This window comes from Styela clava, chromosome 3 (assembly GCF_964204865.1).
Source record: "Styela clava chromosome 3, kaStyClav1.hap1.2, whole genome shotgun sequence".
Taxonomy (NCBI): Eukaryota; Metazoa; Chordata; class Ascidiacea; order Stolidobranchia; family Styelidae; genus Styela; species Styela clava.
This window is the reverse complement of record NC_135252.1, coordinates 2,124,256-2,140,132: the sequence shown is the minus strand read 5'-3', so window position 1 is coordinate 2,140,132 and position 15,877 is coordinate 2,124,256. Positions and strand designations below refer to the sequence as shown.

The following is a 15,877-nucleotide window of genomic DNA, read 5'->3' as shown; positions in this document are numbered from 1 at the left end:
TGCGGCTCCTTAACAACTTCCAACTTAACTAACCACTAGTGTAGAGAGACTTGTTGCAATACGCCGTGAAGTTAATTATTGAGTTCTCTGGACAGGAAAAACTCCTCTATCACTTAGTATGTATATTTTAGTGTGACAATTTTTTTGAGATTAGAATATAATGAAGCCGGTGTGTAGTTTGCAGCAGCACCACATAATTTTACATACTTTCGATTAATTTTGAACTAGCTCAAGACGGCAACCGTTAAAAAATAAAACAAATATTTGATGTTGATTCTCAACCACGCTATAAATCACAGCATAAACTTCAAAATACTTTTGGTATATGAACAAGTACCAATTATAACATTGGATGAACCGGACCAAATAGTCAGTTTTATGCAAATGCGGAACAGCCATCAACAAATTTTATTAAAAAATTGTTGCGAGCACCTTGGGCCGATTATACAGCGTAGAGCCATAGACTGACAAAGATACGGACGCTGCTATTGATAAATTCTCCTAATTTATTATGGGCAAACTGCAGCGCTTTTTTCGCATTTACCACCACTGCAAGATTGACAATTTGAGTGATTGTGGTATCACCGAGTAACCATTTTTTATTGTAGGAAGTGAACAATGCCGAGGTTAGCAATTCGAGGTGCTTCATAGGCAGACGAATTGCGTTGTGCCAGATCAAAAATGATGCTTGAGCAAACGTCAACTCCCAACGTCAAGAGCCATGCTTCTCTTACTTACGAAATACTATTGGTAAAAGAATCTCGTATAAGTTCGTCACAATACTGTGTGGCAGAAACGATGAGTGATCGACCTTTTTTTAATTTATTCAACACTCATTTCTAGATTCTGGATTCACGATAAAATTTGCCATTGGCTTTAAATACTATGCAATCCTTACGTACGGATGTTTCAATGTGCCATAATCTTAGTCTTTGGTTGGCCACTTGGTTGACTTGCTCGACCATCATTCGACGTTTTTAACGCTCATTCTTGATTATCGAGTCTTGTGTCCACCGCGGATAATTGAAAATTGATACCTTCTTTCAGCAGGTGGGGGATTTTAGCGCGAATGATCTATTTGCTTTCTAATTAAAATCCCGCGATTTTAGTTTCGGCAATCTGGTACGTGGGTGCAATACCAATCTCTTTGCGTCCTAAAGCCTATACCAGTACCTGAGTGCCATATTAGCAAAACTAGCTGGCAAAATCCTGTTGCAGAAAACACAATGTTATAAAAACGTGTTTCTCACTGATTTTGTTTGAAATCGGTGTAACAATAAATTTAAATAACAGTTTTCTCTATAAATTTATGCGTTTTAACTCAACATTTCTGCAAGGCCGTAACCGTAATGCTTTAAGATCAATAACAAAAATAAACAATTTTTGGGCTTGTAACTACAGTAGAAACTTTGCCTGCACAATCAATTTGTTTCGGAAGCCCCTTCGTGGGTAAAAAAAATTCCATAAGTAGGGACACATTTTACTGGTAAATGTCTGAATCCGTTCTAGTATTTCTATAAATTATAATAATGGGTACCCCGCAACCCTGCAACAAATACATGTCAAAATTAGATTATTGCATAAAACATAGAAAAAGTTCACGTGGAAAGAAGAAAGAACATAGGAACAACGAATAAAAACTACGAACGGTATGTTTGTTTATTATTGGCGTTGATCGACTAGGCTAGGCTAAACGAATTCAGCGGAGAATGGGAAGACGGCGGTCGGAGTAGGTGAGAGGAGGCGACAAAATTTGACATCTGATAGAGAACGTGATGACGAAAATGAGCACATACATGATTTCAAATTTTTTCATTTATTTTTCTATCACATATATCATTGTCTTCTCACTGAATTTCGCTAGCAACACTTTGTACGTACCCACGGGAGACAAACCGGCCAATAGGATGGCAGGTAATTTATTGCCGCGCCACATATGGCTGCCTTCGATTACGATAAAAATGAAATAATTGTGTAATATTTCGAATAAAATGTCGACGGTGGCGCAAGGATATGTGCGCCATATTCGTTATTCTTATAAACACGAAAAACGATATTCGAAGGTCGCGACATTCAATTATTAAATTCAACTTGGGCATCCCTTATTAAAGCACTGCAATAAAGTAACCTAAAATAAACAAATATCACTACACCCGTTTTTTAAGTTTTCGGTTTTCAACCTTTCATATATATAAAATCTTACGCTAGCCCGAGCAATATTTTTACGATAAGACTTTTCTAATTCTACTAGTATTTTTCAAATACTAATTTGTATTTTTCGTATTCAGATCCTTTCGTAGGTAGAGGTTCTAGGTGCGGCCCGTGGCTTCACTCAGTTACTTGTATCTGACCCTCCTGTATTAAAGGTTGAACACCCCTGGTTTAAACCGTTGCCTTGAAATGTTTGTTTACTATTCCAAATATAGCCCTAAATTTCTGATTAAATGATTCCTTCAACTCTTAATTCTGAGTTCCCACTTTGAAATATTACTATGATGTTTTTGAATATATCTTCTAAAATCTAAATGCTCGTCATGGAAGTATAGATGACAGCAAGACTTTTACCATTGAATGTGATGCGTCTGTAAACGCAATAGCTGCTATTTTAAACCAATGTGCGGAGCTAAATCTGCGATACTTTATAGACATCTGTGAACTTTTTTGGTGTTCGTTGAAATAGATTGCAACACAGCTATGTATTCGAGAATGTTTAATTCAACATTGGTAACCCTACTGCTTAATTGGCTACCCAGCATGGTTTGACACCCCCTTTGGTAAAGACCAAGTGTCACGGACAATAATGTCCGTGATTACGTTATGTTCATATATATATATATATAAATATTTAATGTTTTCATACACTATAATGCAGATCCATGATTCGATGTTGTATTGCCGTGTGTGCACTGTACTAATATCCGAATTTGTATTATGAGGCGACTCCGATCACCCACTACGACTCGATTCCCTTTTGCTCGTATTGATTTCATCAGTTATTTCAAGTGTTGAGTTGCTGTTTTCAATGAATAATCAATTCGGAATATTGGGTCCTCCGATCTAACAACAACAGTAAAATGACAGGACTTTGACAAAGGCGGAAGCGGCGATGAAATCAGACGCCAAAGAGCAAAATACGCGTGGAATTGTGGATCTTCTATTTTCAGACTGTTCCACGTCGTAATGTAGAGTGTATGTTAATCTTCCCTTACCTAAAGGATTACAAATTTTCAAAATAAATAAATTTATTTTCTGTTAGATCAAGCTTACCATCATTAACATTTTGAAGTTTTAATAAATAAAATACAATCTTACCATACTCAACAACTGTTTCTCTGTGTCAGTAACTACAAATAAATAGAAATCCGAGCGATTTCGACTACGGTATATATAATTTCAAATATATATTTCGTCTGTATATAATTCATTTTGCATAACTGTTAGAATATCTATTTGCTTTTACGATTGAGATGTGTATCATTACTGCAAAAATTTTGTAGCAGCCTTAACTGATAATTGCCAACGCTGTTATTGTAGACTTAGCTAGCATTTATCGAACTTTCAAATGTTAATATTGAAAATTGATGATTTTGAATTGAAAGAATTTACACCAAAAGGGATAACAAAACATGATTCACGTAGCCAGTATTGAACAACCAAAAAGCCACTATTGGGTTTATTGGACAATCACTGACTAGTGTAGCCAAACAATTTTATGTAAGTTTTGTTGACTTCACTGATTAACACTTGTCCTCTTTTGGAGATGACAATATCATGTGGACGCCAAATAGAGTTATCCGCTTTGGTCAAAACTCGTCTGCAGTATTCGCCATCTTGGCCAAACTTTGCAATAGAATGATTTCCGACATCGCATATAAATATGTTGTCATGTGAGTCAACTGCTACCCCTGCCGGATACATAAACCCGGCTGCAGGTCCACCAGGTGGCTTCAACTTTCCTTTGATGTTCCCATGTTCGTCGCAGTACCAAACTGCATTGTTGAGGTGATCAGGTATCAGAAGATCTCCTCTGCTATTTGCACATATGCGCAAACAATCCTGTTTTACTGGGTTCGAAAATGCGCCTAATTTCTTTCCGTTTTTGGACAATGTTAAAATTGTCATTTTTCGCCTGTAATATGAACAGAAAGCAGAATATATTTACGATTGATGTTCATTTTTAGTTGGGCAAATATGAAAATATTGAAGAACGTGACCGCATACTACATTAGAAATACGACCTCAATCTTCTAATCTGAGCATATTTATGTATCTTGTTTATTACGGTTTGAGGGCATTGGAGCCCTGTTTTATTGAGATATGACCATTTGACAAATAAAAAAGTTGCCATCAATGCCATTACAATAATAACAAGGACAAAATTTATTTTTCTACTATATATCGAAGTTGAATGAATACTTCAAATCACGTTTTTCACGAATAGCTCTTACCTGTCCACCACCGAAATTCTATCCATAGAATCTACTGTTATGGCGGACGACGATCCAATTTCTCCTTGCCCAAAATGTCTTATAAGTTGTCCCTCTTTTGTGAATATTCCAATCCTCGATGTTCCATCAAACCCGACACAATTTACACAAATGTTACCTCCACGCAAAACTGAGATACCTCGCGCTTGAAAATCATACTGAGGCATGGTGGTCGTAAAGGAATGTCTAAGCAATAAAATGCATTTTTGATATATATCTGTATCATATACTGTATATATATATACTATGAGTGTAATGAATGAATTTTCACTGAAATAGTTGATGGAGTAAATAATTAAGAACGCATGCGGCTTCCAGCGAATCACGATCGCTTTCGACACTGATATCAGTATTTTATGTACTTGTAGGCAAGATTCTCGATTCTCAATCTAACACTTACATGCATTTCCTGTCCGGTAAAGATATGATTTGTATTCTTTTATTAAAAACATCACATGCATAGAGGGTATAGCCATCTTCACTTATAGCGTAATGTTGTATCCATCCGCCAAATTGACACGGGTTTCTTCCTTTCGATCCAATCTGTAAATTCAATATTTGGTTACTTTATCACTTGTTGATGTCGAAAACTATATTATATAAAATATAAAAATTACCTCATATGTATATTCCACATATCCTTCAATCGGCACGTCTGCAATGAATTTCCTTCCAACTTCTTCGTACGGATCCTCTTCTTCCTCTTCATAGCTTTCATGAAAGTTGTTATCATTTCTAGGAGGCGGTGAAGGGTAGTCGTCCGGAGGTTCATCGTATAGTGGTGGCTCAGGAAAATCATCCGGCGGATTGTCGTAAAACGGTTGCCTATACATCGCTATACTTGCCTATGGTTATGGTTTGATTGACCTTGATCACTTGTCGTTACGTTTAAATAAGTGTCTGTGAAATAATAAATGTTCTCTATTTCACACAAGCATTGCATGTCAGCTACTGTATTACATCAACGTTGCGCGATGATTCAATCTTTATATATTTGCATTTTATTTCTCCTTATATGACTGTAATGTCCATTTAGTCTGGACATAGGCCATATTCTAACATAGTTTATTCATTGACAATCTATAACATTTAATTTGCCAATTACTAATGCGGCTAATCTGAATGAATTTTCATTAACTGATCACATTTACACTTTAGTGAAGCTGATTTGTACTTTACCAGCTAAAACATAAATTGTATCATACTGTTTCCTTAAAGGTTTCGAAATTTGAAACAGTTGTTAAGATTCGGCGTTTCATTTAACCTATCGAGTGATGAGGAAGTCACAGTTTATCGTGGAGCATAAAACAATCATTTTGATATGGTTTTTCCCAAATTTTTCCTAAAATATAAATAAAAATCCCTTACTAATTATCATTGCAATAAGTAATTACACTACCAACTACATAGTTATAACACTAACTTTTACGTATACTAAATTTCCCAAATCTTTCGACTATGACGGAGATGTCTATAGTTCATTCAACAAGAATATAACAATAGCTGCAGTACATAATGTGCTTTAATAATGCACAAACATCCGATATAAAGCGCACGTAAATGATTTCATATTTTGATATAACCTGAGAGCGGAAGCATTGCGTAGGTTGACTCATCGACATGCTGAATAATACTCGCCTGCTTGAACTGAACAATAGAATTATCATGGCGAAGAAAATTCATTAACTAACTGTCATGTGTCATATTATTATCATGTGTTGGATGTTGGAGCTGATAATAAAGGCTGTATTTTTGAAAAAGAAACTTGTAAATATATTACAATGGAAACCCTTGGCCATAAATGCGCCAACTTAAGTGCAATTAGGATTGATCTTCTATGAAGGATACTTCTTTTAGCATAGAATCTGAAAGCTAGTGTAAAACTTTGTCTGAAACACTGAAAATTCCAGGCACAAATATTTTTCTTCAACGGCTGAATTATTTGATTCTTTTGTATTAAATAGATAAAAACTGAATCAATAAAAATGGATGTATAAATTTGCCAATCGTTACTTATTCGCAATAAACTCTGCGAAACACTCCAGATATCGATGACTTGCTCATACACGCATTCTCAAGCTGTAGCGTAATGCGCCCGCAAGTGTGGTTAGAGGGGGGAGATGCAACCAATAAGCCATTATGTAAAACACCCAACGACAGCGAGGGTTCAGCAATCCTCTTTCACGTTTCCCATCACATCTCTCATGGGATTCGAACCAAAGCGGGATATACCATTAGGCAAGGAAGGATGAAGCCTAGGGTCCTTAAACTTCGAGGGCCTTGACAATCAAATATATATATACTTTTATTCATTTTAAATTGTTTTCAAATTGTGAAGGCTTGTTACAGAATAATGCCAGTTTTAATATTATAGATATCATATTTTTTTTATTCAGGTCAATAATTCTCGTTTCAAATATTTATAAAGACGTTGGACCTTGCCGTGGCCAGATACAAGTAACTGGGTGAAGCCGCGGGCCGCACCATTATTCAAGATAGCTTTTCTAGTAGTAGCAGACACACAAAAATGCTTCTTTTTGTCATTAATCTTACGGCATTATTAGTGATCCTCGCAGAAATTGTGAGTTAACGACAAATTTCTGAAGAAAACTTCTCAGTGATAAACACGTTTTTATAACATCGTGAATTTTTGCTAGCTAGTTTTGATAATATGACAGTGGCACTCAGGTACTGTATAGGCTTTGCACAAGGATAGGTATTTCCCACACGTACCAGATTAACTAAACTAAAAACTCGTTCCGCGGACACACCATTCAAAACTGGCACTTGTCCGCGGGCCACATAAGTTTTTTTGTGGGCCGCAGTTTGCACATTCCTGCTTTAAACTTTTAGGATCACGATAAGTCCTAATGTCGAGCAATGGTTTGAAATGCTGAGGATCAGGTTTCATAGAGCCGATAGAGGTATGTGATACTAGATGACCCAGTACGAAATGATCAGTAGCAGAATAAATGGATTTATCCTGGTTTAAAGTTAACTCACAAGCTTTGGCACAAGAGAAAAATGTTTGCAGTCTTTCATCATGTTTTTCGCGGCTCTTGCTATGAATAGTCACATTGTTCAGGTAAGCCAAAGTTCGTTTTAAGCCGTATTTGGCGATGACCTAAAAATATAACACTTTCCATTTTAACTCTCAAATTTCTACATGTGTAAATAAAATGATGAAATGTTTTTTTCCACATTCTGAAATTTAATATTAGGCACATTACAAGATTCTATTCGGGCTCCCGTGTGTTCTTCAGCGATTATAAACGACTTTCCGAATTCTCTTCTTCATACTCATTCTTCATACCATTCTTCTTTAAAAATATAAGCCTCCATTAAATTTTACTTTTATTATCTTGCAAAAATGCAATCATGATAGGTTCCATTACATTTGAACCCAAGTACATTTGAACCCACGACAATTGCACCCGCATGCCATTGCACCCAAGGAAATTTTTTTCGTTTTACGGATATTTGAACCCATACTAATCCTAACTCATGGGTTTTAGCACCCGCATATAGATTGAACCCGCGGATATACACATGGGTTTAAATGTACGGTCACCTCATGATAGGTTTTGTTGAAATGCGTTTCATCAAGTTATCTTTAATTCTTATCACCTTTTGCATTATCAGATTAGAACAAGAATACTCAACACTGGGACATGTAAACACTAAACTTAACTATTTCCTCCCATTTATATTATATGGTATCAGAACTACAATAGGCATATCTATTTCCAAGGTTTTATTTCATCATTATGTATATTTGGTGTTGTGATGACTCTCAGTAAAACTTAGTATGAAGATATTGGCAATAGAAAACGTTTTTGCCGCGAAGGGGTCAAAGACGTGGCATTTACTGCCTGTGCTATTGAAACTCTACACTAGACAATATAGCGAGTGATTAAGTCAGTGATAAAATATATGTGTAAAGTATACGAGTGTCGCTGCTCGATAACCAGCTTTGGTTCCTCGCGACTTCCCTTCCCAGTTGAAGTGTGTGATTATCTTTTCTTTTCGTATTTTATGTGAAACTTACCTTTTTTACTGGTTTGAAAATATAAACTTGACTTGTATTTCAAGGTAGTAGCAGGCATCGCGATTCATGGTGCATGTGCATAGCGAAACGGCTTCTATAATTTGCTTGACCCTACTGTTCCGTATGTTAATAATGTCTTGGTTATATGTTAAGTTCTACACCCAAGCTATTATAAAATAAGGGTTCAACTGAATACGCTTACACTTCTTTATTACACCAGCATAACACACAACATGAGATGTTTACAGCAACAGAACATACTAGCGAGTGACGCAACTGCGACACGTTAGCACAAGTATGGTGGCCCATCGTTGTCACGCGTAAAATTGAAAATTAAAATAAAATAAAAAACCGAAAATAAAAAAATTGTTGTAAAAAAACATAAAAATAATTAAAAAAAAAAATTAAAACTAAAAAAAAAATAAATAAATAAAAATGAAATGAAAAACAAAAAAAAAAATTAAAAAAAAAAAAAATTAAAAAAAAAAAAAAATTGAATAAAAAGAAAATAAAAAGGTTGACAACGATGGTCCGCCTCGTGGCCCATCGTTGTCACGCGTTTTTATTTTTAGAAAATTTGCTTCTGCTTGGGACCAACGTTGTCAGGCATAATCCTACGCGCACAAATGTGTTCCCTGGGTTTCAAACTCACTACTGATTTTCTTGAGCAATATTCAATATGAAAATGTTCTATAAATTCTCCATGCTACAAGTTCAACAAGAAGTAATATATTTATAATAATGATAAGAGAATATAGAATTGAATACGAAAATTCGGAAAATGCTCAACCATTTATTTCAATCCATACCTCGATCCTAGTAGAATATAGTGAGTCGAGGTATGGATTGGAATAAATGGTTGAGCACGGGCGATTTATCATTTGTCTGGATCGGTACGTTACGGCTGTACGGTATGGGGCAGGCGCAGAGAGTGTTTCAGTAGACTATATTCTACGAGACTATCCGTATCTCCCATTCTTTCACGAGTGATTGCATGGGTACCGGTACGGTCAGACGGTACCGTACCGGCATCGCACGAGTGTCTGAGCAGTTAAGCAGCATTTTCCAATTAAATTATCTTCTACACGTAAAAACAAATTTTCGTATCCAATTCTATATTCTCTTATCATTATTATAAATATATTGCTTGTGGTTGAACTTGTAGTATGGAGAATTTATAGAACATTTTCATGTTGAATTTATTGGATATTGCTCATGAAAATCAGTAGCGAGTTAGAAACCCAGGAAACACATTTGTGCGTGTAGGATTAAGCCTGACAACGTTGGTCCCAAGCAGCATCAAATTTTCCAAAAATAAAAACGCGTGACAACGATGGGCCACGAGGCGGACCATCGTTGTCAACCTTTTTATTTTATTTTTTTTTAATTTTTTTTTTTTTTTTTTTTTAATTTTTTTTTTTAATTTTAATTTTTTTATTAAATTTTTTTTTTTGTTTTATTTTTTAATTTTTTTTTTAATTTTAATTTTTTTTTATTTCTTTTTTTTTCAATTATTTTTATGTTTTTTCACAACAATTTTTTTATTTTCGCTTTTTCATTTTTTTTTTAAATTTTACACGTGACAACGATGGGCCACCATACACAAGACAGATAGCACTATCAATTATTAGGGACGTTACTCGACAAGGCATTATTAGCCATCATCAACATCCCTCTTTGTTCAAGATAAATTTCATAAATTATTTTCAAATTCAGAATAGGAAATATTCACCTTTACCTATTACGCAATTCATGACCACTACAATTAAGACACATAAATGAGCAATAACATTTAACACTCAAAATCAAGTTATAGTCACTACTGAGTCACATAGTCTTTTATCCAAATAGGGGGTTTAGGATTTCGACGAGGTCTGGTTGGAACATCATTCGAAATCAGAGGTCGAGAATTGTCATTGGCAACCGGAAGGTTGTTCGGCTTATAGTCAGACAAGAATGGAACACTTGGTTCATATTTACAACTTTCATCAGGACGGATATGAACACGATTTCGTCTGTATGTAACACCATTCTTCGATTTGACAATGTAAGATCGTGTAGCAATTCGTTTCACAATAGTTCCTCTATTCCATCCCTTCCGTTCTGGATGTTGAAAATATACAGCTTTGCCCAAATTAAGTTCTCGCATTGGTCTTGTAGATTTGTCATAACTCTTCTTAACGCTGTGCTTTCGGCGCAGGCGTTTCGAATCGTAGTTTTCGTTTGGTTCCATAATTGTCGGTATAATCGATCTGGTTGATCGACAAAATAGCATCTTTGACGGACTGCTGTTCAAATCTTGACGCGGCGTATTTCTTATTTCTAGAAGAGCTAGAAATTGATCTTCATTCGTGTTTGCAGTCCTTTTCAGCATATCCTTGAAAATTTTCACGGACGATTCAGCTTTTCCATTCGCTTGTTGATGTCCAGGTGAAGAGGTAACATGCTGAATTCTCCAATCTCTAATGAATTTCTCGAATTCCGACGAGTTGAGACTTCTCCCACAATCTGAGATTAACATCTTTGGAATACCATGTCTAGCAAAATGACGTTTCAGACATATGCTGATTTGATTCGTAGTTGTCGTCGTCATCACATCAACTTCGAAGAAACTTGAAAAATAATCAACCGTGATTAGATAATTTTTCCCTTTATACTCACATAAATCAATTCCAACTTTTTCCCAAGGGACACTTCCTTCGTTGTGTTGCAATAATGGTTCTTTCCGATTATTTGGTTTCGTCTGCTGACAAGAAAAACAATTGTTAGCAATTTGCTCAATCTCTTTGGACATACCAATCCAAAAGACAGTTTCACAAGCACGGCGCATCATACATAACCTAAATGAGAAAAATGAAGTTGTTGCTTTATTTCGTTACGCATAGATTTTGGGATCCATATACGTTCACCCTTCAAAATAATATCATCTTGATAACTCAATGTATCTCTTATTGAAAAATATGGTTTTACACAGTCAGGTAAGTCATACTTATGCTCGGGCCATCCATGTTTTATATATCTCATCAACTTTATCGATTCATCATCTTTCATCATAGCTTGCTTTACATCTTCAATTCTTTCATCTGGAATTTGCTCTAAAGCGTCTACTTTCAAAATATGTTGAAAATGTTTGGAATTTTCGATAAAATTTCTGCTGAGGGTATCAGCAATTAATAAGGATTTTCCAGGCATATATTTGAATTGGATATTATATCTGTTCAATCGCATCATAAGAGTTTGTAAACGTCTGGGCGCTTGACTTAATGGTTTGCTCAAAATTGTTTCAAGAGGTTTATGATCGTTGTGAATTATAACTTTGCGACCATAGGTATATTGATTATTTAATCGTTCAAGTCCGAATAAAACAGATAAAGTTTCTTTTTCAATCTGAGCCCAATTTCTTTCAGATTTTGACAAACCACGGGATGCATATTCGATAGGCTTCTCATTCTGCATTAAAACAGCACCAAGACCATCTTTGCTGCTATCGACTTGTAGAACTAGGTCAAGGTTAGGGTCGTAATAAGCTAATACGGGCGATTTCGTAATTTTACGTTTGACCAATTGAAAAGCTTTCTCACACTTTTCGTCCCATAGCCATTTAACATCTTTCTAGTGAGATTTCGAATTGGCTCTAGATCACTGGCAAGATTAGGCAAAAATCTGGATAAATATTGAATCATGCCACAAAATCGTTTCACATCACTGACATCTTTTAACGATGACATTTTCACTATGGTCTCTGTCTTAGCAGGATCTGGCTCTATCCCACTTGTTGTAATCTTATGGCCCATAAAAGTTATTTTTTCTTTCCTAATTCTTGCTTTGGTATCATTTAATTTAATGTTTTTAGTTCGGCACCTGATTTGGAGATTTCTTGTGTTCTCTCTCAAATCCGCTTCCGCTTCAGATTTTGTGTCTCCACATCCAATTACTATGATGTCATCTGCAATCGTTATAACACCTTTCAATCTGAACAATGCTTCATTTAAACGTTTCTGAAATATTTCGCTGCTCACATTCAAACCAAATGGGAGTCTAGCCCATCTGTAACGAGAAAAAGGTGTGATCATTGTCGTTAACTTACTCGATTCTTCTTCTAATATTACGTGCCAATATGCTTCTTTTACATCAAACTTGGTAAACACTTTTGCATTGCGTAGCTTATGCAATACATCATCAAGAACAGGTAATCGGTACTGTTCTCGTTTCAACGCGGCATTTAAAGGTTGAGGGTCAATACATATTCGAAGCTTTTTGTTAGGTTTCTCAGTCACAGCCATTTGACTAACCCAATCGGTAGGTTCATCCACCGGTATTAAGATTCCCCTTTTCACCAGGTTATCTAATTCTGATTTAACTCTATCTTGGAGAGCTATTGGGATTTTTCTACAAGGTAAAACTCTAGGTTGAAAATCAGAATCAATTTTTAATTTCGCTATTCCCAAGTTTCCCAAAGTTTGCGGTAGGTCAACATTTGCAATAAATTTATCGCTGTTTATTGTAATCAAACCCATTTCTTGTATTGTCATTAACCCCAAAAGACAGTTGAAATTATTCTTGACAACAGTAAATCTTACCTCTGCGACTTCATCATTTCGAGGATTTTTTACCTTTAAAATTGCCTCACCAAGTGGTTTCATTTTCGTTTTATTCCACATCACAAGATTGTCAGTAGTTGGTCTAATTTGGTTTTTCCGCACATATTTCTCGCGTATTGTGTTGACATCTGCAGCGCTATCAATTTGAAATCTGACTTCATAATTGTTGACTTCCATCAGAGCAGTAATTCTTGAACTGTTGACGTTATTTATATTCTGGACACGCTGATGAACTTCAAGCGTTTCTTCATTTTGGTCATGTTTCTTCATTTGTCAAACATAGCTTGCGTTTCTACACTTCACTCGGAAATGATTTCTACCATTGCACGAATGACAAGTTTTTCCGTAGGCAGGACAAAAGGATATCCCGAACTTGTGTCTGCGTCCACAAAATTTGCATTCTTGGTATGCATTTGGAATGCGCTTGTTTTTCGAAGCTCTGTTCGTATTTCGGTATTGTCTATTTTTAGTCGACAAAATTCGTTGCTCGCTTTCCGAAGTTGCACGGATCTCCGTCGCTTGCTTTTCTGACATTTCATATGTTTGGCAAATCTTTATGGCTTTTGACATATTGAGATCAGTCTCCCGCAGCAAAATTTCTTGTAATTTACCGCTTACTGAAAATACGATTTTATCTCTGATCATTCGGTCTTTGTTTTCGAAATTACAGGAATCGGCTTTACTACGGAGTTCAACGAGAAATGTATCAAAATTGTCTTTGTACTGTATATTGAAAAAGCGAAAAGTCTCCATCACCTCATTCTTCCGAGGATTACAGTGTTCAGCCATTTTCTGTAGTAGAACTTTAGGGTCATTTTCGTCCTCTGTATCACTGTATACAAAGTGTTCGGCAGCTTCAATCATTTGAGCACCTGCGCAATATAAGATTATTGCCTTCTGTTCTTCCTTTGACTTGCTAGTAGAACCGCTGGCTAGCATGAAAATATCAATCTGTCTCTTCCATCTCTTAAATGTTTCTGATAAATTTTCATCATGCAGATCAAGAGTCGACGGTAAGCGAATCTCAGATACCGCTGCCACCATGTTAATAATGTCTTGGTTATATGTTAAGTTCTACACCCAAGCTATTATAGAATAAGGGTTCAACTGAATACGCTTACACTTCTTTATTACACCAGCATAACACACAACATAAGATGTTTACAGCAACAGAACATACTAGCGAGTGACGCAACCGCGACACGTTAGCACAAGACAGATAGCACAATCAATTATTAGGGACGTTACTCGACAAGGCATTATTAGCCATCATCAACACCGTACACCAAAGAACATTGTAATTGAATTGCATCAATCTTAACGACTGACATGACGATGTAAATGCCACACGGATGTACATTCCGAATGACCAAGTGCACACAATCCGGTTCCAAACAAAGAAATTTATTCGGAAAAACCAACAAGGCAAAGAAACAATACTAACTGCACGACACACACAAGGGTATATAATAGCGATTTCTGGAAAGCAGACAAAATCCCGAATAACTTAGGGTTAGTTAGGGCATAGGTTCTCAAAGTGCTCCGTACGGAGCCCCAGGGCTCCGCGAGAGAAATTAAAAAATGACATTATTTATAAGCTGGAGCGCAGCCAGGATTCTCAAGAGGTGGGGATTTGAAACGGAAATTTCCGCGCAACATTCTTTGCGATTATAAAAAACGGATAACGAGATTTCTGTTGCGTAAAATATTCAATGAATGGCCGATGCGAGCATTTAAAGTGTCTTGTCGTAATAATTCAATTGTACTCATAGTTACTCAAGTTTCATTCGTGATTACTATTAGGATTACTAAAATGAAAGAATACTATTCTAAAATAACATAAAATACGTGATAAACTGCCAACTATAAATAAATTGGAGTCGTATTTTTGCGATCTTGGAATTTGTCAAACTTGATTTGTTCTTTTGCACTCGAGATTATTATTAAGCAAGATATCGCCGTTTAAAAAATCACAAGATCTGGGCAAAATACGATTGAATTTATTTATTTTAATGCATGCGGTTCCGTCGGTATATTCAGAATAAAAAAAAAGGTAAATCGCGCACACGATTGACTATGTTTCGATTTCGCAGTTACTATACGATGAATAACCAAAGAAAACCTAACATTACACCAAATTTTGTGATTAACAATGCCTATAAAAGCGTTTTTGATCTGATGTGAGTCTGCTAAAACCAAACTTATAGTGTGATCTTTTATTTTAAGTTTTAATATTTTAGAATGCCGTTTTTCAATCAAGAAATTTGAGTTGCGGATTTCCCTCTTTATTATTAATTATTATTTTTAGCATTTCGTCGCCGATGACCATATGGTAACATGTTTTCACATTGAACTCATAATTCCCCACGAGAACAAAAAAGCAATTATCGTCGTCATTGTGGAACAATACATGTATAGGCAAAGAAAATTTTTGATTTAGGGAGAATAAACACCGGCGTAAAGATGTTTAAAAACATGCCATGCTGACGAAAACTATCGGTGATTGTAACAAAATGCAATCGCGCACGTTATTAGCGGCCTTTTAAGTCTTCCGAAAATGTCAAATAGGAAAAGATTCGACCCGTAGTTTGTTAATATGTTTATCAAGTGTCAAATTTACAGCTTTATTAAGAGTATATATAATTTATCTTTAAAATTTTGATTTATTTATGACTTGCATTAACTCCATTAAAAAAAGGTGTAGCATTTAAATTAAGTACTTTTAACTTACTCAGGAATAT

The 15,877-nt window shown here is 35.6% G+C and overlaps 1 protein-coding gene across 1 annotated transcript; it reads right to left on the bottom strand.

Moving 5' to 3' along the window:
- Window positions 1-3,199: 3,199 nt before the first annotated feature.
- On the bottom strand, window positions 3,200-5,572 carry LOC120342366 (uncharacterized). Its single transcript, XM_039411156.2, has 4 exons — window positions 5,105-5,572; window positions 4,888-5,030; window positions 4,449-4,673; window positions 3,200-4,129 (listed from the first exon to the last, which is right to left on the bottom strand). Exons 1-4 carry the CDS (start codon window positions 5,318-5,320, stop codon window positions 3,685-3,687), a joined length of 1,029 nt encoding a protein of 342 aa, XP_039267090.2. The 5' UTR covers window positions 5,321-5,572; the 3' UTR covers window positions 3,200-3,684.
- Window positions 5,573-15,877: the final 10,305 nt, after the last annotated feature.

Bases quoted from the DNA above. Each gene is read 5' to 3' on its own strand.
- LOC120342366 (XM_039411156.2), bottom strand. From the start codon at position 5,320: ATGTATAGGCAACCGTTTTACGACAATCCGCCGGATGATTTTCCTGAG. The intron at 4,674-4,887 runs GTAAGTGTTAGA...TTTATTGCTTAG, and splicing joins TTACCGGACAGGAAATGCAT to ACATTCCTTTACGACCACCA. The intron at 4,130-4,448 runs GTAAGAGCTATT...TTCATATTACAG, and splicing joins AGAATTTCGGTGGTGGACAG to GCGAAAAATGACAATTTTAA.